Here is a 23852-nt window from a genome sequence, read left to right as displayed (position 1 = left end):
ATTAGGTATTTCTGTTGAAGGACACCTTTATTTAAGAACTGCATAACTTCTGATTACTGCAGAACAAGACAATTTAACTTCAAAATTGTGTAGACCTCATACTTGTTGGGGTTTTATTTCCTCTCTCTGCTCCTTGATTATTATGTCCCTGTTAACGTGTGTGCCTGCACGCTCTGTCTATGGTCTTCCCAGATTTCCTCACTCATTTTCTATATGTGAGGAAACTCCTGGAGGAGATGACCGTATTTATGTTCCCGTGTTCTGTGGTATTTCCAATTGCTTTGCTGTACGAACACGACAGGTTTAAGCCATTATTTTCACAGTCAGTGGAAGTGGGTTCTGGCTGTTCAGCAGAGCTGAAAGCTGAGTCTGTCTCGATCCTGGCCAACGCAAGGCACCCTTTATTTTAAAACTTTGGCTACTTCTGCATGCCAGGACACAGGCGGTCATTTGTGGATCTAGCAATGGGTATAGCAGTTCTCCACCTTCTCTAGGTAGCTCCGGCACTAAAAACACTTATAGGGAAACAGTCAACAGAACAAATAGTGCATTCTGCTAACAGATTTAAAGGATGAAGTCATGTCTTTAGAGCAAGGCTGTAAGATGAGGGGAAGAGTCCTAATACAAGAAAAACAAGAGTGTGAAATCAGGAGAAGTGCAAGCCTGTTGTCATAGCAGCACAATGCTGCAGGGCTAAAATGTATCTTATGCGAAAACAGATGAGAATTAAGATACGCAGGTAAGATCTGGGCACAGCCAGGGAAGATAAACGGCACGCTGCAAGGACAGCGTGGAAGCGTGTGCAGAAACCCCCCTGAGCTCCCGATGTCAGCAGCAGCAGCTCCTCAGCGTGGTTCCTGTGGGCGAGAGGGTTTCGTCTGTCCTGCAGTGTTGACCGGTGGCCGGAGCAGAATTCCTGAAGTTGCCCGTGCTTGGGAGGACAACCACATCCCACTGGTCCCCGCCACTCTCCCTGCCCTGCTCCGGCAGTGCCAGCCACCTTGGCCAGGATAGGGCCCCTCCGCTCTCCCTCCTGCCTCACATCATGGTGCGATGCTCCCCTGCGCCCCGAACTACTGCCAGCCGGGCAGCCCATGCCGGGGACGCCCAGTGTCCTGTGTTACATCGTCTTGCTTGCCTTGGAAGGTGAGACCTCACCTCGCATCTTAACGGAGTGCACAGGGGACAGATTTTCTCAATAGATAGCTGGGCATGTGTGATGGGGGATGTCAGCCCCCGGGAAAGCGCAGCAAGCAGGCAGGGCAGGTGTTGGAGGTCAGGGCCACTGGTGCCCCAGGCAGTGCTGCATGGCTTGAGGAGAGCTGCCAGGGCTCCCCAGCAACCACATTTGGGCTTCCCGAAAGCTGTGACTGGGCCCTGCCTTTAAGCTGGGGTTTGGAGCAGGAGAACCCCCTTTCTCCTGTTGGAAGGGAGGAGGAGCCAAGATGTCAATTAACACAGTGGGCTGCGAAGTTGCAGCTGTTGAGGGTTTCTGCAGGAAGGGACCATTGGTCACACTTCTGCTGGAGGAGTCTTTCCTAAAAGCCTGCACTGTGTCTCCAGCTCACTGAGAAGTGCCGTAAGGACGGAGGGGTGTTTATGGAGAGGTCTGGGGCACGTGGAGATTAGCCACACGAGCAAAGTTTTCATCTTTTTCCCCATCGTGAAAAATCAGTCTTGGAGCCGTGTGCCAGCAGTCCTGTCCTCCAGCAGTGGTTAGCCTGAAAACCAGAATGGGCTTCTCTCGGTGGGACAAATTCAGGCAGAATTGCCAGGGCAATTGTCAGAATTAAGACCATATTGATTATAAAGCTTCTCCACTTCACATTAGAAAAGAAAAATCGTATCTAGCAATTTTCTGTAGCTACCAAGAAGGCAGATGGAAATGTAAATGCACGCACATCTGCCACTTTGAGCACTAATAGTTGTCCCTCAGTTGATGACTTGTAGTTTGAATAATTTTTTGATTTTATTGTTTGGGGAAAATATAATTCACTATGTTTTGGACAGCTGAAAAAATTAGTTAGAAAAATACATAGCCTGCATAATTACTATCTTAGTGTCTCTTCAGGAAACCTGATTGTAGGACTGCTAGAAAAAGAGCCCAGCTACCCATGGCATTCCTCGCTGCATGCTCTCCAGCTGCGACTTCTAATGTTTATCCTGAGCCATTAGGATCTGCTGGCGTCCTCCATCGGCCGTGTGCATGCTCTCCACCCGTCGGCTGGAATGGCTTGGTCAGGACACTGCTGACCACTAGCCCCTGCTTTGAACCTCAGCCGTGGGCCCATGGTCTCAAACTGACAGCAGGACACAGCCCTCTTTGGGAATGCCCTTGCCTTCCTTCTCTGCACCTTCTTCTGGTGAAAATACACAGTTAGTAGTTTAATTCTGCCTGTGACTGCAGAGCTCACGGTGTTTTCTTTTGTGAATTAAGCTGGGAGCTGTGCAAGTCTTTTCCCTCTCATAACCCTTTTACATTTTGACTGAGGCCATCTCCTGAAGTGAATAAAAAAGCACTCTGCAAAGATGGGAAATGCCAGAGATTACTGAGATCATAGAAAAAGTGGAGAAATTTATAGCAATCCATTAAAGGCTTTTTCTCCTCTTCATTTTCCTTGGCACAAGTTACCTGTAAAAATTACCGAAAGAGTAAACCAGCTTCACATGAAAATGAAGCCTATATTTAAAATCGTCTTGGTCCTGCTTTCTAGTTTTTCAGTCTTGAGCCCAAAACAGTGATGAGATGTTAAGTAGAATCATAGAATGATAGAATGGTTTGGGTTGGAAGGGACCTTTAAAGGCCATCTAGTTCCAACCCCCCTGCAAGAAGCAGGGACATCTCCAACCAGATCAGGTCGCTCAGAGCCCCGTCCAGCCTGGCCTTGAATGTTTCCAGGCATCCACCACCTCTCTGGGCAACCTATTCCAGTGCCCCACCACTCTCACAGTGAAGAATTTCTTCCTTTTATCTAATCTAAAACTGGTGTCTTTCAGTTTAAAGCCATTACCCCTTGTCTTATCACTTTATTCCCTTGTCAAAAGTCAGTCTCTGTCTTTCCTGTAGGCCCCCTTTAGGTACTGGAAGGCTGCTACAAGGTCTCCCTGGAGCCTTCTCTTCTGCAGGCTGAACAGCCCCAACTTTTCAGCCTGTCCTCATAGGAGAGGTGCTCCAGCTCTCTTATCATCTTTGTGGCCCTCCTCTGGACCCTGTCCAACAGGTCCAACGTCCTTCTTGTGTTGGGGGCTCTAGAGCTGGACGCGGTACTCCAGGTGGGGTCTCACAAGAGTGGAAGAGAGGGACAGAATCACCTCCCTCAATCTGCTGCCCACACTACTTCTGATGCAGCAATAGATAATGAGGTCATTCTTCACTTCATTTTTGAGTCTTCTTAGACTTCTTTGAGACTTCTTAGACTTTCCTCCAATCAGACATTTCTTTTTGTTTTAATGAAAGCTGAGATTTTTTTTTTTAAATCACAATAGTTCAGGCTCTAGAGCTCAGAGGAAAAACAGACTTGGTGAAAATGACAGTAAAAAAAAATGTAAGAGTTGGCAACACCGAGTAGAGTGAAGCTTATTTTTAATTTGAACCATCAGATGTAGACTGAAAGACTAAATAGGGTCAAATAATAGCAACAACAACAACAATAAAAATATGGAATTGCAAAGATCTTACTCCTGTGAGTAAAACACGTCTCTCTACCAGATCATTTGCAGTACAGGAGGACATCCGTATATCTAGGTAGTTTTGTCAAGCTGGCCATTCATCGGCTATATGTCAAGTAACAAAGCATAGTCAAGTCCTTACGATGAGTAATGTCCCCTATAAAACACCGCACGTCACCGCTTAGCAGCAAAACCAAACACATTTTTTGCAGTGCTATGATAAGCAGAAAGTAGTTGTACACATCCTTAATATTGCAAATGGTGGCTGTGTGATGTGGGCTTAAGGGATTTCTGGGATTGGACCATTTTGCAGATGAATCAGAAGTTCCCAACCCCTCCCTGCTGGGATGGGATCTGTTTGCTTCGCAGAAAGGCTGCAGACTTTTTTGTTACCTGATTAAATTGACAGAATTCCGGTAATACCTGCTCACTTTTGGAATTAAAGAAAGGACTTCTCAACAAAGCAAAGGGGCTAGAGGTTTTCTTCACCCCTTCTTCTAGCTCCCTGCATCTTTTGCATGGACTTAAGAATAAAATTAAGCTTTCCTTTCAGGCCTGAGTGTACATCTCTGCATACAACCCCTTTGCCTTCAGGTTCAGCTTTGCTGCCACTGCTGAAAAGTTGTGCCAAGCTCTGTACGGGGAAGAGCCGTCTCGCAGAGCCCTGTATGGGGCTTGGCCATCCCAGGAGAGCCAAACTGAGCCTACTGGGGGGCTCTGCTTCCCTGCACCTGCCTTCCTCTGCCAATGGCAGAGGTAGGTGGACCAGCAGCCAAAAACAGCTTGAAGAAATCTTTGCAGCCGTGGCACTCTGAGACCCTGGAGCAAATGCTTTAGCCTAGGATAAGTGAAGGGATTTTAGGTTTTGCTTCCTGGGCCCGTGGGCAAAACCAGCTGGCAGGGCAGTGCGATTTCGCCACGTCTCCTCTGTCAGCTGTGCCATGGGCTGAAATGTGGCTTGGTGTGGAGATGTGAGACCGGTACAGCCCTCACCTAGACATGTTTGCAGAAAGGGATTTGTCTCCCAGTTGAAGCTATCTTTCCTCTCTGTCTAAAATAAATAACTGAGCAAGAATGGGACTTACTTAGAATAAACAAAGACCAAGACCAAGATGTTACCAAATGTGAATGGCTAAAGGCTGGAGGAGGAGAAAACTGTTCTGGAAATCTCTCCTGTGGTACAGGACACACATAAACACCATTTTCGGAAGGGAGAGGAGAATTGCAAGTGGTAGTCAATGTTTAAACAAGGATGAAAGGGGGAGGTGGAAGTTACTATTTCGTGCCTGAGCGCTTTCAGGGACGGTATGCCACCGTGGCAAGGGAGCTTAGGCGATGCTGTGCAGCTCTCATGCTGCAGTGCTCTGGCATCTCGGCAGAAAACTGCTTTTTGGTTCCTTGCACTGTTAGCTAGCTGAAAAAGCTGTGAGCAATGAGCAAGCAGTGCATGTCTCCCTTCAAGAAAAAACATTCATTCAGCTTTTGTTATTCCTTTAAATCTCCCTTTCTCCTGATAGGATCGGGAAGGATAAGAAAACAGCTGCATAAATGAGAATCTGGTGGTCAGTCATTTGTCCCAGTACTAGGTGACAGGTTTATTCAGAATGTGGTTACTTGCTATTAAAATCTACTGCACTGAGGAGTACAATATGCATTAGGTATTAGCGTATTGCTAATGTTGTCCCCATCACACAACCATTTTTACTGTCTACTATTAACAAAACTGAAGTTTCCTGGGGGACTTTCTGGTGTACCATGGGCAAGCCAAATTGCAGACCATGTAATCCCTTGAACTTGTAGGACATGCCCTTGTAATCTCTTGGACCTTCTGTTTTCTGCAGAAGCCAGTCACCCGGAGCCACGGGTCTGGGCTCTGGATGCAAGTGGAAAAACCCGCATGGCCGCAGTTGAGCCCCTAGCAGGGCAGCAGAACAGAGAGTGCCGTGGGACTGCAGCTCTCAGCGGGGAAGAGGCAGCAGCCCCGCAGCGCACGGGCTGCCATGGACAAGCAAAGGGAGAGAGACAGCCTGCAGCCATGCTGCAGCGCACCCCTGCCTGGCACTGAGGCAACTGAATTTTTTTTTTCCTAGGGTCTGAAAAAAACAAAGTGTAGGTAAAGTGATGTGTTTGTCTTGAGGATGGAAGTCTGAATCAGGCTTCCCAGAGCTGAATCCTTCAGTGTACTGGGGCAGTGCTTGGCATCCTTCGAAAAGATGGAGGGAATGGCAGGTTTTCCTCCACTTTGATTGTTTGCCTCCACCCTGAGACCAAATGGCGTGGCCACGGGCAAAGCTCAGAATATATCTCAGAGCTGCTCTAAACTGCACAATGCAGCAGGCTCTGAGGGCTGCTCGGCTGCTGGGATGCAACAGAACATGGAGCTGGCTGCCTGCTCCCCTCTCCTCCCGGAAGCCCCAGTGCTGGGAGGTGCGATGGGCAGGTCCCCACCATGTGGCGCCCGGTTCAGCCCAGCACGGCCTCACAGGAAGCACTGGGCCACCACTGCAGAACAGGCTCCTGAGTCTGCAATGATCGTTTCCAAGAAGAAATGAGTATTTTAGGTATGACATTTAGCTTCTAGCCTTTCGTTAAAGATGAAGTAGCGGCTGTGACAGATGAGGTTATTTTATAACCTAAATATTAAAAGCAAGCACTTCAGATGTAGAAGGAAATGCAGCACTGAGGCAGGGTAGGCAAATAGCAACACACATTGTTTGATAAAAGTTTCATGACAGTTGAGTGTCTGCTGTGTTGTGTCAGTCAATGGGTCCTCTCTGAAGGGGTTGTATTGTGAATCTAATACAGGCAGGCAATTCCTTCTATTCCTTCTAGTTGTCCTCAGCTGCGCTTCTTTATGTGATGTCTGATTTTACAACCATTGTCAATGAAAACCATACAGTGGCTGCCGTTGTAAAAAAAAAATAAAATCAGGTATCTGTCTTTAAATCAGTAAATCAGGGCATTTTCCCCAAACTATAATGACATACATTTGAGTTTGTACCCCAAAACAGTGGAGCTTTGCAGAAGCAAACAGGAAGGATGGGAAGGATTCCCCATAAAAGCTAATTTATTTGGCATGTTCCTGTAAATCTTTTAGTTTGTTTCATTTTAGAAGAAAGTTGTGCAAAAGCCCGTAATCTGTTGCACAGAGTTATTTGTTCTCCCACCACAATGGAGAATTTTGCTTCTCACCATGGCCAGGTATTGTGTTTTCACAGTACTGTGAAAAGATCTGTTAGTTCAGTTCGTTTCTCAAACCTGTCTTGCTAATGTCAATATTGAACTGTTGTTCTGTCAAAAATAAAAACTACTCAAATGTAGAAAAATACACCCCAAAGCTTCTGGAGAAACAAGTTGAGAATATAGGAATTCCGTAACCTTTTTCTATATGATGTCATATCATCCTGAGGAACGGAGGCAGTGTAACTAAATTTATACCCATCACAGATTATGCAATATAATCACAAAACAATCAGATTCATAGTATTGTGTAAATGTGTTTTTTGTCTGGAAGTAGGTCTGAAATACCACACAAAAGTCACTATGACTATTTAACTTCAACAGATGCAGGATTTTAGCCATGATTATTAGATATTTTGTCCGTTGCCACCAGATGAGTATATAAGCTCTACTGCTCTTGGGTACTGTATCTTAAATTTTTTAATCAGTGTTTGTCCTCAGAAGAAGCCAGTTCCATTAAATATCACCTAATCCCATCTTCTTTACTGGACATAAGAGCCTCCTGCCCTCTTTGCATTGCAGTGGAAAACAGCATATGCAAGTAGGAAAAAAAGGAATCATCTCGCCGTAGGCACTCTTCATTGTCTTCCTCAAAATCTGAAGGCAGAAAATAGCTATTCCCCCTTTAAGGAAAATAAATTATAGTCATTCTTAATTTGGCTCTTCAGCTCCCTGATAAAGCTGTGGTCTCCCCGCTTTGCAGGTGAAGGAGGGCTTCTCTTTCTCTCAGCCCTGGTTGTGTCGCCAAACCTTTGAACCTACAACCATTTCCCTCAGTGTAAAAGCACTTGAGGGATAAATCCATGTGGTTCCTCAGAGTGGATCTGATGATTTCCTCTCCCCATGGCAGCAGACATGGCCACCCATGCGACCCAGCTATGTGGACTCCCACATCTACAGGGTCCCTGGGACCAGACAGCATGAGGGCGCATACCCCTCAGCATCGTTCCTGCTGGCACCTCGTGATCGCTCAAGGAAATCACAAAGCACATATGCCGCAGCGTGCAGGGTCCTCCAGTATGTGGGATGTCAGGTATCTCCTGTGCCAGTTGGCGAAGAAGCCCCTTCCTGAACTTCATGGCTACCCACGATGAGGGACATCACAGCTGCAGGGGAAGTCTGCTCAGACTTCTGGCAGTGGGTAACATCGCTTGGCCTCAGCAGCATCCTTACAGATGGTCTTGGTACTCTCTGCACAACTAGAGCGGCACAGGAGTTAAATGGTGATGGCGGTGGGTGAGGCCTGCACATTTTGCAAGGAACATGTGCAAAAAAACAACTTGCACTTTTCAAAGGCTCCCAACATTAGAAAATTCAGTATTCTACTTTTGAAAAACATTGTATCCTCAGCCTGTTGGGGCTGTTCCCTTACCATCTTTTAGATTTCTTGCTGTGTTGACTGAAACAGATTCATAAAAGGTTGCAAGAGTTTTCTCTATTTTTTCAAGAAGAGAGGGTAATTTTTCTGCCCTTCTGATACTCAAAAATAACCGAATGCCCTTTGGGTGAGAGCTCAGGCATGGGGAATTTCAGAAGGATGCAAGACAACTTAGAAAGGAGGCTGCCCTGAAAGCTGCTGGACCAACCAATAAGCGGTAATAACTTGCAGGCCCTAAAATTAGGGCCTTCCCTCATTAACAGAACCTCTTGGAGAGAGAAAGAGAAAAACAGTGTCAGTCTCCGCCATCGCTTCCCACTCTCACACTTGCTGAGGATTTGATGGGGGTAAGAGGGAGGGGAAAAGAGGACAAGTTAATTAATGCCAGCTATCTTATTCCCGCTATGCCGACAGTCTCTACCCTTGGAACGTGCAGCTGTGGCCTGTCCTTTTCTGGGAGCGAGCGCTAGTCCCCTGCCGCTGCCGGCGCATCCCACACGGGTGGCACCTCCAGTCACGTTGCCCTTCATCCTTCTGTACCTGATGTTCATCTGTCGAAAGAGTAATTTGGCAATCCCGAGCACGATGGTGTCCCCGGACATGGTCCCTTTTATGTTTGTCCAGATCACTTGCAAGTGGAGGTCCGGGCCTTCCGAGTTTGCTTATTCAGAGAGGCCGAACAGCAGATGCGCACGGCACGGATGCGGGTCGCAACATCCCTGAGTTACCAGCAAAGGACGTAGGGGAATAATACTGCTATTTTAATGCATGTTTCCTTTTTTTCTTGCAATGAGTGTGCTATTAATATTGCAGTCACACTTTTATTGTTGCTTAGATCAACTAGGAAAGGGACGGAGGTGAGGAGCCACTGTTGTTCTGGCTGCTACTGTGCAAGATGAACTGATGAATAACGTGTGTGATTTCTCTTTCCCTTGTAGTTGCACTCTGCTGTGACCAGGATCCAAGTTCAAAGACCTGGTTTCAATTACACGTTTGCCCATATATGTATCCTGAACAATGACAAGACATGCATAGTGGACGACATAGTGCATGTACTGGAGGAATTAAAGGCTGCTCGTTCTTCTAATCGAACTAATTTTGCAATCACTTATCCGATTACTCACTTAAAGGATGGCAGGGAAGTGTATAACGGGCATCAGCTTGGTGGGGTTACTGTGCACAGCAAAGACCGGGTGAAGTCTGCAGAAGCCATTCAGCTCACCTACTACTTGCAGGCAATCAACTCCTTGAATGACATGGTGGCAGAGAAGTGGGAATCCATTTTTTGTGACACTGTTGAACTTTTCCAGAAATCCAACAGGAAAGTGAAAATGTATCCTTTCACTTCTTCTTCGCTGAAGGAGGATTTCCAGAAGACGAGCAGGGTGTCAGAACGCTACCTGATCACAAGCTTGGTCCTTGTGGTCACCTTGGCCATTCTCTGCTGCTCCATGCAGGATTGTGTCCGCAGCAAACCCTGGCTTGGCCTGCTGGGATTGCTGACCGTGACCCTTGCCACCCTGACTGCAGCTGGGATCATCAATCTCACTGGTGGGAAATACAATTCCACCTTCCTGGGAATCCCCTTCGTCATGTTAGGTAACTATCTCCTATCTCCTCTCTCTTTTGTGTGTTTGTGCCTCCCTGACGCATTTCCCAGCAAGCAGAGAAGCGTCACTGCATGGCTCCCAGTGCCCCCTCCCTGCAACGCTGCCCCGTGCCAAATCCACACGGCCTCTTTGCCTGAACTGTTTGTACTGCATTAAAATCCTGCCTGAGGCTCCGATGTGGCATAGTGCCCTGCCGTAGGATGCGGTGCCTGCATGGTAGCGAGGAACAAGGATGCGCAAATGCTGTGCCTTGCACAGAGGGGCAGACCCAGCTGCTGCTTTTCTGTGGATATTTGATTCTAGTTTTGGTGGCTGACGTTGGAGGGAAACCTTTGCAGAGGTCCCCCTGCTGCAATGACAGCGTCAGCTGGGCCGGCAGATCAAAGGGTCTGCATGCGTTGGGCATTTAGAGAGCGTGGGCTCCTTCAGAGAGCAGAGCAGTGCTGTCCTGGATCAGCAGGGGCTTGTCTAGGGTATAAGGGCAGTGTTCAGTTCTGGGTTGCATTTCTCCTGAAGCCCCAGTGTTGGCTGAGCGAGGGTAAGGAGGATTTCACAGCCCTGGAGTGGAGAGCTTTGCCTCCCCAGTCAGGGACGGACTCGTCCGGTTAGTGCCAGCGCATCTCATGGCACAGGGCTACGGAGAAAGCCGCATCGGCCGCTCCCTGGCTCTGGTGCCAGCAGAGGCGTCTTCATATCCGTGGTTTTCGTACCACCTTCACTCACCGTGGGGTATGGGGTGGTTTCATTTTGTTTTGTTTTCCTCGAGGGTAGGAAAGAGGAGGAGAGAAGGGTGGTCAGCTTGCTCTCAGCCTGAAATCAGTACCCTCTCCTGTCGGCACCAGGGTGCTTGTGGGGATGCCGCATGTGGTATCCAAACAGGCAGGAGGACTTCACAGGAGACAAAACGAGAGCTCTTTGTTTGTGTTTGGTTCATAAGCAGTGTGAAAAGCTTTGTGTGCTGTAAGTGTTTAATGTGTCCTCAGTCGTGCCATTATTCATTTGTGGAGAATAATACATGCATTTGATCGCAGCTTCCCCAGCTGAAAATCAGTGCTCACTAATAGTTCAGGTTTCAAGTGTAAGAGTGTCTCCACTGACTTAGTCACATCGTGTAGTGATGTGACACATTTCAGCACAGCTATTTTTATATCCGGCGCCAGGTTCCTATGCAGTGCCCGCGCTGTAGCTGTGGTATTGTTGCACTTTAATTAAAGACTATGCTTCGGTGCATCGCACTCCCAGTTAATGTACAGAATATATTCAGTGACAAAGAGAATTCAGCTACATTATATCGGCTCTCATTTTCGGATGACATCCATTAAAATTAAACTGTATCATAATCTAGTGGAAATGCAGCATGAGAAAGAGTCAAAAGAAGGCTACCTGAGTCTTTGGTATCTTTTGTGGGTTTTTATGGCTGTGCATATATTATAAAAGTCAACTCCTCAAACTAAGTAGAGTATATTATATATAGTATTACTTAGGAGGGGATTTCCAGATGTGTTGCAAGAACAGTAATAAAGCAGTCTAAAGTCCAGCCATATGAAATGAAAGTACCTGGGGAAAGCGACTTAAAAATATGAAATATTAGCTCTGTTTAGGGATCAAAGCATCTGCTCGCTGGGACAACCTTTCAGATCTTTAATTCACCAATAGTGACTATGCTGAGACTTGAAATCCTTGAAGACTTACAGATAACTATGAAAAGTTTCACACTTCTATTTTAGTGCTTCTTTAACTGCCGAGCTGTATAGCCAACTTCACTTTTTTTTTCCTTTTTTTTTCCCCTGGGTTGTTTTTTTTTTGGTCTTGCTTACTTGAAGTATTCCACTCTTGAAAGGAGTAAGTTTCAAATATGCAGCTCAGCTCTCGCTGTGAACAAGTCAAGATAGAGCAGCCAAATTCGTTTGAATCTTGCCTGCTTCCCCAGCTGCATAAAATCTCCCAAGGGACAGGAATACCAACAGGTGAACAGAAGGCACTGAAGACATTCTGGAGCTTTTAATGAGAACTGTTTTAAACCAGCAGAAAGCTAGAAAGGCAGAGTTTCCTTTTTTCCCTGCAGTACAAAAGAAAGAGTCAGCATGCATTTCAAAATTTATCTCATTCCTAGATGGTGTTTTGCTTATAAAGGATGCTTTAACTCAAGGTAACTGAAGGCTAGAGACACAAACCATCTTCCATTATAGCCCGCTGAACTACTTCCACTTAATTTCGGTGACCATCCGATTAGATCATAGATTAACTGACCTTTAGAAAGCTAAAGGATTTCTGGCTAACAGTGTAGCCCCGTAGCTATTACTCATAATCTCATGGCTAAAAGCAAAAATTAGATAGAAAAATTGATTACACTGGACGCATTTCAGGGAAGGCCCCTTTACTAGTATAAATCATTAATGAAGTTTCCCCGGTTTATAGCAGCTGAAGGTTTTTAACTTTCCATCAGCATTGCAGAGCCGGGGGTGGGGAGCACGCTCTGCAGACATCATCTGCCCTCTGCCACAGGACAAGATTATGTCTTTCCTAACAGATACTTCTTGTCCTGCACTTCGTCTCCTCCCTGGGCCACTTGCCCCTGTGTTTCACTGCGCTACCGCTGTGGCGTTTGCATCATATCTAACCTGAATTCCCCATTTGCAACTCAGCTGCATCTGGAAAATAATTTATTTTCTTATTCTCTGCATATTTAAGACCATTCTAACTTGCCCGGTCCTCTTCCCTTTCATCCCGGGTTTTCTCAGACTATGCTTACCAGACTTCAAGCAATCTTCTTGCTTTGGGCCACTCCACATCTTCCATGGAGTGTGGTGCGTAAATCCAGGCGCAGGATTCAGGCTGAGGTTTTCAGCAGCAACTAGAGTAGGAGGATGATTTCACACATCTTGCATATGGCAATTCTCTTTGTACATCCCCATATGACATTCATTTTTTTTCCCCAGCAGTATGAAATGGTTGGCATTTGATGGGTGGCACATGGTAATTCACAGATCCTTCGTGTCACTTTCTACCCTGTTTGCACAATCAGTTATTCCAACCAACGTGTAGAAGTTTGCCCTTGTCCTTCCTGAATTACGGCTTGCTTATCTGACACCATTGCTCCTCTTCATTAAGTTCATCTTCAGACCATCACTGCCCTTCCAAGGTGCATGAACTGAAGTTGATCAGCAATGTTTTGTAATTAACGCCTTTTTCATATTTTCAAGAATTCCCTTCTGAATAGTGTAAGTAGTTTGTCCAGTCACAAGCCCATTCTAATAATTTAGGCAATATGTCTGCAAAATACTCCGTTCAGCATGCTCCGTAATACTGTATTTCATTCACCCTGTTTTCTGTGACGTCTCCTCTGCATCAGCCATTTCCAAGAACAAAAAAGCTATCATGAAGGGTACCAGCCTCTGTAGGTGTTGAATCCATAGCTTTTGCATCCGTAGAACAATTTTGAGTTATTAAATTACCGTGGCTTGCCAAGTTGCACTCCTAAGCTCAGACTGTGTAAGTGTAGGAGGGAACATCTTTTGCCTACCCTACCTGTTAAATCTGACATACTGGTTTTAACGCTTCGTGCTTTGAGTCTACTCATCTTCCTGGTAGTTTATTCTAATTTATTTTACTCTTTAATTAAGGCAGGTTACTGTAACTCAGCTCACAAAAGGTAACTCATTAAGTCAGAATAACTCTGTCGTTGATGACTGTACATAGCCTGAGTGCATCACTACTGTGATGATTTTCATGTTGTGGCAGGTTTCTTTTTAGCCCTCACTGGTTGCTAACTGAATGGCAAAAATTGAAGCCAGGAGAGATGTTGCCAGAGATGTCCTTCCCCAGCAGGTACCACCAAAATAGCAGGGGTCCCCTTTGGTCACTGGAGGTCCAGCTGTGAGGATGTGGTGGGGTGGGAGGCTGTGCCTGGGGCTGGTCTGAGCCCCTGCGGAGGGGCTGCACTGCGGGTGAGCTAGCAGAGGGCGGGCCGACTGCAGCCGCTCTCTTCTCTAGGGATGTGTTGTCAAGTCAAACTGGCAACTTTTCTTCTTGACCTCTGGATTTATACAGGTACTTCTAACGTGAAAATGGAGCCTAAAACCTGTGAAACTTGGCAGGCTCCCACCACTCATCTGGGCATGTTTTGATTTAGCATATGCCTCCGTGGTTTCTTAAAACTATCATCTGGATTTATCAGTGTGTAAGCAAGTAATTTAAGGACAAGATTACTCACATGCCTAGTTCATGTGGAATACTTTGCTGAATTAAGGCTATTCATTTTTTACCCTAAGAACCAAAAAATTAAATTCTTCAATTTGGCTGAATTTAAAATAGCTGATTTATAGTGTCAGCTGGAAAGCAGAATTAAAATTCTGATTTTCTATTGCCTGCTCCACTAAAAACTACAGATGTTTGGTCTGGCACAGATGCTTACGTATTCATCATAAGTTTCCCTTACGCATTGAATGCTGTTTAATAACTGCCAGTCCTGTAAAAATAGCAGTTTCCTCAAAAAAACCACAGTGTTACCAAACAAACCATTGGACAACAAGCTGGCTGAACAAGTTTTTGGCGTGACTTTTTTTATCTCCCAGAGGTGGAGCGCAGCATTTAACTTGGAGACTCAGAAGAAAATTGCAATATTGCGCTTTACGCTGAAGAGAAAACTAGCAATCTGTTTCCTATTCCTCTAGAAACTCCTACAGCTTGTTCAGGGAGAGGCGGCTCTCTTCAGCTGCCAAGTTCGTGAAAAGCATCGGCTCTGTGAAATCGCGGTGGAATGCCAGGCGCTGCCAGATACGGGCAGGGACGCAGGGCCGGCTCCACGGGCTTATATTTAGCCTCCGATGCTGGCAGGGGAAAACCAGTTAGCAGTTAAGAGAGCGGCTTGAGCTTGCAGCTTGCTGTAAACAGAAACGATAGCCAGCCTTGTGTGAAACTCAGCAAAACAGGGACAAATGCAAATACCTCTTCTCCCTCCTCCCGTCACGTCCCGCCCTGTTGGTATCCCCTTTCTGGGAAGAAAGAAGGAGAAAACGGTCAACAGAGTAAATCCAGGGAGGGACAACTGGGAAGGAGCAGGTGGAAGTGTCAGGCAGGACCCAGGCAGGGTCCTGCTGAGGTTCAGTCATGGGGGAGGAAAGTCTGGGGGAGGAAGAAACTGTGCAGGACTGCATCTGGCAGGAAGGGGCACAGGAGCAGGAGAGGTGGAAAATGCTTTGGGAGGTACGCAGAGGTACCAGGGCTCATAGGAGCACCTCTCAGATGCAGGGAAGTGCCGATTGCATCTCAGAAACACAAGTTTGTTTGATGCACACCTTCCACATGGCTTGTCTGGGGGAGAGTCATGCTGGTGGAGGAGTGAGCTGAGATGTCAGCACAGGGACTTTATGGATACAGAAAGTTGGAGTGACGAAGGTGGGATTTGAGGTCAGAGACAGTTGGGGAAGAAGGTCAGAAGGAAAACGTTAGGAAAAAGAAGAAGAGGGGAGGTCACCATTTTTGATGACGGGGCTGAAAAGCACAGGAGGGCAATGAGAGGATTGCTGAAGGTTAGGGACCATGAAGGCAACAGGTAGCTAAACCAAGCAGGGCAGTTAACAACCACAGTGAAAACCCTGAGAGGACGAGGGTGCTTGGGCCAGCACATGCCAGCACCTGTGGCTTGCTGGAGCTGTGCCTCAGTGCTGGTAAGGCACCCAGCCCAGCTCCTTCTTCAGATTTCTGGAAGAACATGCTGGTAGGGAATTGTCACATATGCCAGATTTGTACACCCTAAAAGCATTCATTAAACTCCCTATCAAGCACCCAAGTGTTTGCTATATTCAATAAACCTGAAGTGTCAACACTGGTTATAAAGAGAGAGTTTCAAAGAGAGAGAAACAGCCCCTGCACAGGTCTCCCCAGTGTCCTTCAGTCCACACATAAAGACAACACACACATGAATGTTTGACTTTATATAGTACTTTCCCACCCATTTTCCTGTTGTCAGTTAATAAAAACGTGAAGTTTACTGAGTGTCTATTGTTTTTATTCACTGAGCTAAACTTTCTCGCTCTCCCTATCTGGCCGCCCCTCTGCCATCTCTTCGTGCTGAGAAGTGTGTTCTCCTTCAGCTGGCTGCCCTGCTGCCCCTTTCTCCCATCTCATCCATCTTGTTTGCAATCTCTGGCAGCCTCCTCCATCAGGTCTCACCCATCTCCCTACTCCAGGCCACGGCATCTCCTTCCTGATGCCTGCGCAGCTCTCAGCATCTTTTGGTCTCCCTGAGCTTCCTTCATCTTTTCTTCTGTTTTGCCCACTCATGCTAGCATGTCCCTTTTGCCATTTTGTTGGCTTTTTTTTTTTGTTTCTCATCTCTCCTATCCTCCCCTCTCATCTGCCACAGCTGGGCCCATTGCTCCTACCCTTCTCCCTATATTCTTGGATAACTTCTTTGGCTCCTGAACAGATCACCACCATACCCTGCAGTTGTATCTCAGCTGCTTCACATTTCCCAGTGATTTCCACCATTCATCCTTTGCTTTTTTCCATGCTGCCAAAGGACTCCAAAAGTGCCCTGGAAGTACAGTTCGTTTTTTGTCACTCCATCTGCTCAGCTTTCCCAGTTCAACTCAACACAGCTCAATTACACTCCTAAAACATTAGTGTTTTGTTTCTTTCATTCCCCTTCTAAGAAATAAATAAAATTCTGTGGTTTTATCTACCCTGAGCAGAATGCCAGGCATGTTATTTTCCTAGTCGTTCCTTTTTCCTCTCCTTTTTCTTTTGTCAGTCCCTCAGTCTTCCTGAGCTCTCTAAGCAGCCATGCCTCTTCTGCAGTCCCTCAGGCATCACCTGGCATTTCTGTTCCTCACAGGGAAGAGCAGAAGTAGGCCCCCAGGCCACCCCTTCTCACTCAATGTACCAACAAGTCTCTTCACTAAAGTCAGTGTTTTCTACCCAAAGGCAAGATCATTGACCACCTCCTCCACCTGCTGGTCTCCCTCTCTCCAATTCTCCTGAAGGATGATGCCCCAAAACCAATGAGGAACCCAAACACCAAGAAGCCCCTAATGCCTGAGAAGGAATTAGACCTAAAATACAAATGGTGGCAGAGTATTTTAGACATCTGTAGCAGTCCTTGCCCGTGCAGTGCAAAAGCAGCAAGTAGAGCGTGCAGCCGGTCATGTGTGATGGCAACACAGCTAACATGTGTCTGTGTTCCCCCCTCACCACCATAAACCCCAGTGAAGTCCTTGCACACATACGTGCTTCTTGGTTTCAGAAGTCTTGATGACTCAGTAAATATAATGCTTTTTGAAAAAGAGGAGCTGTATCTATAGGAAGTCAGTCCAGAGAAGAGTTTAATATTGAAACCAAATACTGTACAATAATTGAGTAGAATCAGGCATTGCCTCTTGACTGGTGATGCTCCAATAGGCACTTATTTCATATGAAGAGTGCGTTACGGGTGATGCAGTACATTTACTAAGCATTCATTTATGCAAACAGTAGCAGAAAGGTATTATAGTTTTGTTGTCTGCATTCTTTTAGCTGCAGAGAAGTCAGTGCGTGCGATGGTTTAATGGAAGGGCTCGTCAAGAGAATTCTCAGTCAAAGGCTCTGACGTCCTGGTTTTCTTCAAATAGTCAAGTCCCTCAAGAGAAACTTCCACATATATGAAAATATATTGGAAGTTCACAGGTTAGAGAAAAGAAACCTTTTACTATCTTTATATATACATGTAGGAAATATATATACTTGTGTATATATAGATATGTTTGTGGTATGTGCCTACTGGACTCAGATGGTCAATGAAGACCTGGGGACGGTCAGTAGGAACTGATGTGACTTTTCATTTTAGGTCTTCTGTGAGAGAGATGGTGCACGTTTTGTGCATCTAATAAATGACATCCCCCAAACAGGCATTAGCCAAGAGGCCCGTGTGGCAGGGAGGGGGCCTGCCATTTTCAGGTCATGAGACTGCTGCATTCTGGCAGAGGACACTGGCAGAGATGGATTAAATTAAATTGGAATAAGTAAAATCTGGGTGCTTGGTAAAAAGCCCAAGCTGAGTTCCAAACTTGCAATGATTTTTCTTGTTTCTTTTTTTTTTTTTTTTGGTCAGTAAACATAATAGGCCTTATGTGTTTTAACTGAAGTTTTGCAACTTTTTGAACATTGTGATTCACATATGGTTGATCTATATATTATGAGTAGGAGTAATGACAAGCGTTGCTTAAACAGGAGAATTTAAGGGTATGCCTGAGATGTTTTGGTTGCAGCTTTCTCACCAGAGAAGGGGAGCCTGAAGTGTGGTAAACTAATCCATATTCCACTAGGAAAACACTCCTAGAAGCTATTGATACTTTGGCTGTGAGCTTAGAAATTTTAAACAGATTCAAAACATGATTTTGCCCCAGATATACTCACTGTGTCTCACTCTGTCTTCAGGAACTGTCATGTACTATATGTCATTCGGCTATTCTGTACCATGGTAAACATTAACCTTGCACAGATGGTTGCAGGTAGCTTTCATTTACCTTTAAGTAATTTTTTTTATACAGCCTACATAAAATCTGTCACAAACTCACTTTGTGGGGAAAATCACTTTGCAGTTTTTTCTGCTGATGTGAATCTAAGCATGTCATATGCGAGACAAGCCCAGTAGTACTGAATATACAACTCTACATCTAACCACCTCCTTGGCTAGTGAGGCTTGAGGTACATACATCACAGGGGAAATTTGTCTTGCCAGCCACATCTGTTATTCCTTTACTATCCTGGCATCAGAGTTTGCCATCCTATGTGACTCCCCTGGTGCAGAGGGTGGTCCTGGCTCACTCCAGGCCCCACGCCAGCAGTGGTGGTGGGCAGCTGCAGCCATGTGCCCTCCTCCTCTCGTGGTCCTCCATGCCACAAAACTAAACCTTTCTCCTTATCTCTTCAAATAACAGCTTAGGCAGGGCACTGGGACATTTTCAGGTGTTTCCGAGTAAAAAATGGCAAAGAGGCGTTACTGGGAGAAGCAAAGGACTCTCGGGCAAGGAGACCCTTTGAAGGCCAACAGGACTTAGATGCTCTCCTGCTGTTTCCCCCAGAACTGGAGGCTTACACACACGGCGTAGGTTTGGCTCAAAGGGTTTCAGTTCGGATCTGCACAAGGTCTGGCTTGTAAGGAGATGAGCACACCGTGCAGACATAAATATTCCAGCAGCTAAAACCAGATTTTGCTAACACTCAGCTCCTTCTGTTGCGCTGAACGAAATACGACTTTTAACTTTTGCCAGGTCTTTCATGAAAGCAGAGGAAAGCAAGTCACATGTTTAAACAGAGTTGACAGCCTGCTATTTAAATGCCAAAACAAGCCTTTACCAATTCTTAAGTGGAATTAAATATTCATTTTATATATAAAAGTAGATTTTGAACTGTAACTTGCTTTGCCTTTCTTGAAATCAGAGCCCTTTCTGTTTTTAAAATGTGCTTATCTGACATTCTTGCTATCACTATAACAACAAAACTTCAACTATTACATTGGTTCAATAATACAAAAGGGTGATCCAAGCAAAAACCCAGCATTTTCCCAAAGCCTAAATCAGTACTTCTTATACAGGTAGAAAAATGACAGGAATGTCTACATGCATCTTATGTATGTATTTCTTCAGAGCTAGAGATTTATATGTAGAATGATTTTCACTTCAATAGTAATATGTAGATCACGCTCTTAAAATTAGCTTGTGATTTGTACCGTTTTCGGAAACATCAGCTCAGTGTTGCTTGTTCGCCCCAATAGAGGTTAGTACTGGGGAGTTTATAATTGGGATGCATCAGATACCCCAAACATCGCTGACTGTGTCCCGACCATTTAGGGTGAGACTGAGGGCATGAGGGTGATTTGTTTTTGTCAGAGCATTCTCTGTGCAAATGTGTACTTTTTAGTATAACTCAGAGAGGGCTACGCCTGACCAAAACAGACTTTCACAGGAGAACAGAGAGCTAATCCTATGCTGCTTTTCCAAAGGTTAAGCTTAGAAACATAGAAAAGGTAGGAGAAATGTAGAAAAGGTAGGATATTATGGCAGACATGCATTGCCAGCAGACTGGGATCAAAATTACTCTGGTGCAGCAGATCCATATGAGTCTTATGAGCAACCTGTCCCCCTGTTAAGCTGTGCTTGGCGGCACTACAGCAGACCTAAATGAGGCATAAACCTTGTGCGGGATTTCCAGAGGCACCCTGTTTCCCAGGCTGTGCATTGAGCAGTTTGAGCGCAGGCTTAACAGCCCAGCAAGTCTTTCTGCAGGATCTGCAGCTAAAAATAACGTTGTGGGCTCACAGCATGAAGCGCTGAGCACCAGTTGAAGGTTTCTTCTCTGCATGCACCAACCAATGCGGTGTGTTGTACGGGGACACTTTCTCTTCTTCGGTGTGCTTCTGTGGGCACAGCCACCCACAGCTGTGAAACACAGCAGATACTGGGAGCATATTATTAAACATTTCAGTTTCTCTTATTTTGTTGCCAAGTAGATACAGCACAAAACACAACTCTCTCTCCGGAGACTGAGGCAGATTTTTATCTGGTGTGGATGCACCAAGAGGCTTATGGTTTTGATCCCAGTAGTAAGTTAAGGAATACATGGACACGCCTGGGGCTTTCTGACCGGGATGACCGGTGCTGTTGTAAGCAGAGTTGGAGAGATCAGCCTGACAATTGAGAATGAATGGCTAATATTCAGATGTAAAGCAATCCCAGAGATTGATCTGCTGGTATCATGCCTAGATGGCTCACAGACTGACATACCTAATTTCAGCATGTTTCACTTCTGGGAAGATCCCAAGTCAGATATTAACATCTGCAAGCATAGTACATCTGATTGATATACATGTAAAATTTAGTAATCTTTAAAGCAATAATTGCAAATACTAAACCCAACAGCATTGTCATATTTTTGAGGTGTGTTGTCATACCTGTGATCCATTTACAGTACAGACATGTAAGGCTGTGTGTGACAGGAGGTAAAGAAGGTGTTGCAATGGGTACAGCCTGTGCTTATACCGATGCATCCCACCCTGTGTCTCACTTCCTGTGTCCTTCTTCGTCGAGGTACCACTCCTCCATGTAGCCTTCATGCTTACTTGCCCTTTGAACCTGTGCTTGGAGGTATGAAATGAAATCAGGCTGTGCCTGGGACTTCCCTCACTTTGCAAATGAGGACAACTTAAGACTGCTCAACTGCCTACAGCCCTCAGTCCCCTTCCCAGAATTCTCCCGAGACGAACACTGCTGCCTGGAGTTGATCAGCTGAGTACCTTATAGTATGTTAGTCTCCTGTAGGATTTTACTCTACACTGTGAACTGGGTCCCCAGAAATATTCAGGCAAGTGTAGGAAAAGCAAATAGGGTTTGCAGTGCGTCTTCTTTGCTCAGCAGAAATGTTTGGGACGGGCAAGTCTGCGCATGATGTGATGGCCGATGCTATGCACCATCTTTGAGGTCTGACATTCACACAGCAAAACTGTAGCATTGCAGCACCATTTATAGACCAGAAAGGTAAACATTGGTTAAAGTAGCCCACAGCTTATTAGCTAACAAACTGACAGCTAACAGCATACTAACGATGATTTAACTGTTTGGCTCAACCCTTGTAACTAAATTCTGATAAACTCAGTGAGAACTGTTGTGTAAGTTAGGCTTGGTGCTAATTCTGTCTGCAGTATTTTATTATTTTAGGGAGAAGAGAGTATGAAGCCAGATGTTTGCTTCAACAGGATGCAAATTCTCTTGCTCTGCTTGCATATTCAGTAGCACTTTGAACCAGTTATATGTTCTGAGTTACAATTGTGCCTGCTGGGAGAGGCCGCATGAGGCGGGTCGCATATTTAGTCAACTGGTTGATTGCAACTCCTGTGACAAAGGGAGTCCGGATTAGCAGTTTCACTTGGCTTTTCAGAAGATGGGAGCTGATGAGCTCACTGATCTAGCTGGAAAAAATAAGTCAGCAGGGAGAAATTACCTCAGCCTCTTTGTTGACATTACCATGGAAAGCAATCCCAGAGTTGAGCAGTGTACATTGTTATTTTTAATACTGTCAGCTAGGAAAACTCATTGCGCCTTCATTATATCATGTGTTATTACAGGTATCCTTTTGGAAAGGGCAATTCCTGCAGCGTGGTGCTGATCTCCCATGTACTAATTTTGCACAAGTGCAGTTCTTGAGATGTTGCCTACATTGGCAACAAGCTGGGATATGAATTCATAGCATCCTAGCTATTTCATGTTAATTCACCCAGTGTTTGTCTCTGTGGATGGTATTTCACTCCACTTTAAATGTGAATCAAGCTGTTCTTCACAGATTTCCACAAGGAAAGCTGGTGCAACATAGTTAGTCCTCTGTAAATTCACACACTTTTTCATAGCACACTAAATTCCTCTTGCAGACAAGTGCTCCTATTCAGTGGGATGATTTCAGGCTTAAATCAACCTAAGTGAGACAGCATCGGTCCAGCTGAACGGATAGTGTTACAAGGATGCGGCCATTACAATACAAGCAAAAACCTTAAATCAAAATCCAGACTTAACCTCAGTAACTGTCAGAGCATACTTCCGCTTCAGGTTTTTGCCTACCCAGTTTATAAGGCTCCCATACATCCTGCCATGAGTCATTCACAATTTCAGCCGGTCTTTCATGCCATCAGCATCAGTCCAATATTTCAGATTAACAAATAACCCTCAGAAAAAAAATGTTGCTGTTTCTAATCTTGACCATTCCTGTAGTCAAATTTAGGCTAGAAACAGGTGAATTAGTAGCAATGAGGGAGCAGCAAACTTTGGTAGGGGAGGGGAAGCAGTGCCTGAGAAGGGGGAAACACCTCTTAGCCCAGCTCTGCTGCTAGAGGAGTCTGCCCCCTTAGGAAGAGAGTTTAGTGCTTTATTAGTCTTAATTCTGCCAGTTAATGGGCAACATACATACTGTTGCAGCATTCAGCCTCACTGAGGTGGAAATCAATCATTATTACTGTTTTGTGTGCCACTGCGTTAAAATGGGATGAATGAAATTAATTATCCCTGAAACGTGACCTTCCACACAGAAGGCTGGAACTTCACAACCTCTAAGTGAGACTTCATTCTGAGAGATTGTACTCAGATACCAAACACAGACACAACACCTTCAAAACAGTAAGAACAAAAAAATGAGAGCCACAGTGTACTGTTCTTCTCTGCTTTCACAGATGAGTAAAACTGCAAGAAGAGGAACCAAAACCTTGTTCTCAGTCATTCCCCTTCCTTTCTCTTACAGAAGTAGCCTATTTGAATATCTTGACCTCTTCTTATCACGCTAAGACTGAAACCTCACTTGATTTTAGTGCAAAATTGCACGTATACCTTAATCTTTAAACAATAAAAGCAGGCAGCAGCCTTTGTTTTAGGGAAGTAATTAAGCCAAGCGAATGGAGAGCTGGTCTGTGACTCCGCTGACCAGGAGGTCACTTCGCTGCCCTCCCACTGGCTCTGGGGCTGCTCTAAATCCCTTCACCCCTCTCTGCTTCAGTCCTGCCATTTGCCAGGCAGAAGCAGAGCTAACTTTAAGCCTAGGCTGCTGGTGCCCATTCATTAAGGCCTATTGCTTGAACAACCACTTCGCAGTGGAAAGGATGTATTTCTTTTTTGAGATTCTAAAATGGTACAAAAAATAACAATTTCAGTGCCTGCACACAAGTAGTGTTTAAAATGAGGTAAATAATTTGATAATTTTAAGTGACAGAAAATTTTGCCTTACTTTTCACAACTTCCTGCACGTGCTTTTTTTTCTCTCGTGCATGCTTTGCATTGATTTTGCAGAGCATGTGTAATTGCAAGACTTGATTCTGAAGGAGGCAAATGAAACTTTTTAATAGCATTTTCAGGCTACTCATAAAAGCGCTCTATTTAAGCTAATCATAATTTATTGGATTTATTGCTGGTATTGTTATTATCTCCCAAAATTAAAGATAG

The 23852-nt window shown here is 45.2% G+C and overlaps 1 protein-coding gene across 1 annotated transcript in view; it reads left to right on the top strand.

Annotated features, from left to right (window-relative positions):
- Positions 1-23852, top strand: part of PTCHD1 (patched domain containing 1) — a 41289-nt gene that overhangs the window by 4929 nt on the left and 12508 nt on the right. The window contains exon 2 of the mRNA XM_086767128.1: positions 9226-9886. Coding sequence (XP_086623254.1) covers positions 9226-9886 — 661 coding nt within the window. The remainder of the gene's footprint in view (positions 1-9225; positions 9887-23852) is intronic.

The sequence above is a fragment of the Chlamydotis macqueenii genome, chromosome 1 (assembly GCF_036417535.1).
Source record: "Chlamydotis macqueenii isolate bChlMac1 chromosome 1, bChlMac1.mat, whole genome shotgun sequence".
Classification (NCBI taxonomy): domain Eukaryota; kingdom Metazoa; phylum Chordata; class Aves; order Otidiformes; family Otididae; genus Chlamydotis; species Chlamydotis macqueenii.
The sequence above is the reverse complement of the archived record's forward strand: the minus strand, read 5'-3'. Positions and strand labels throughout refer to the sequence as shown.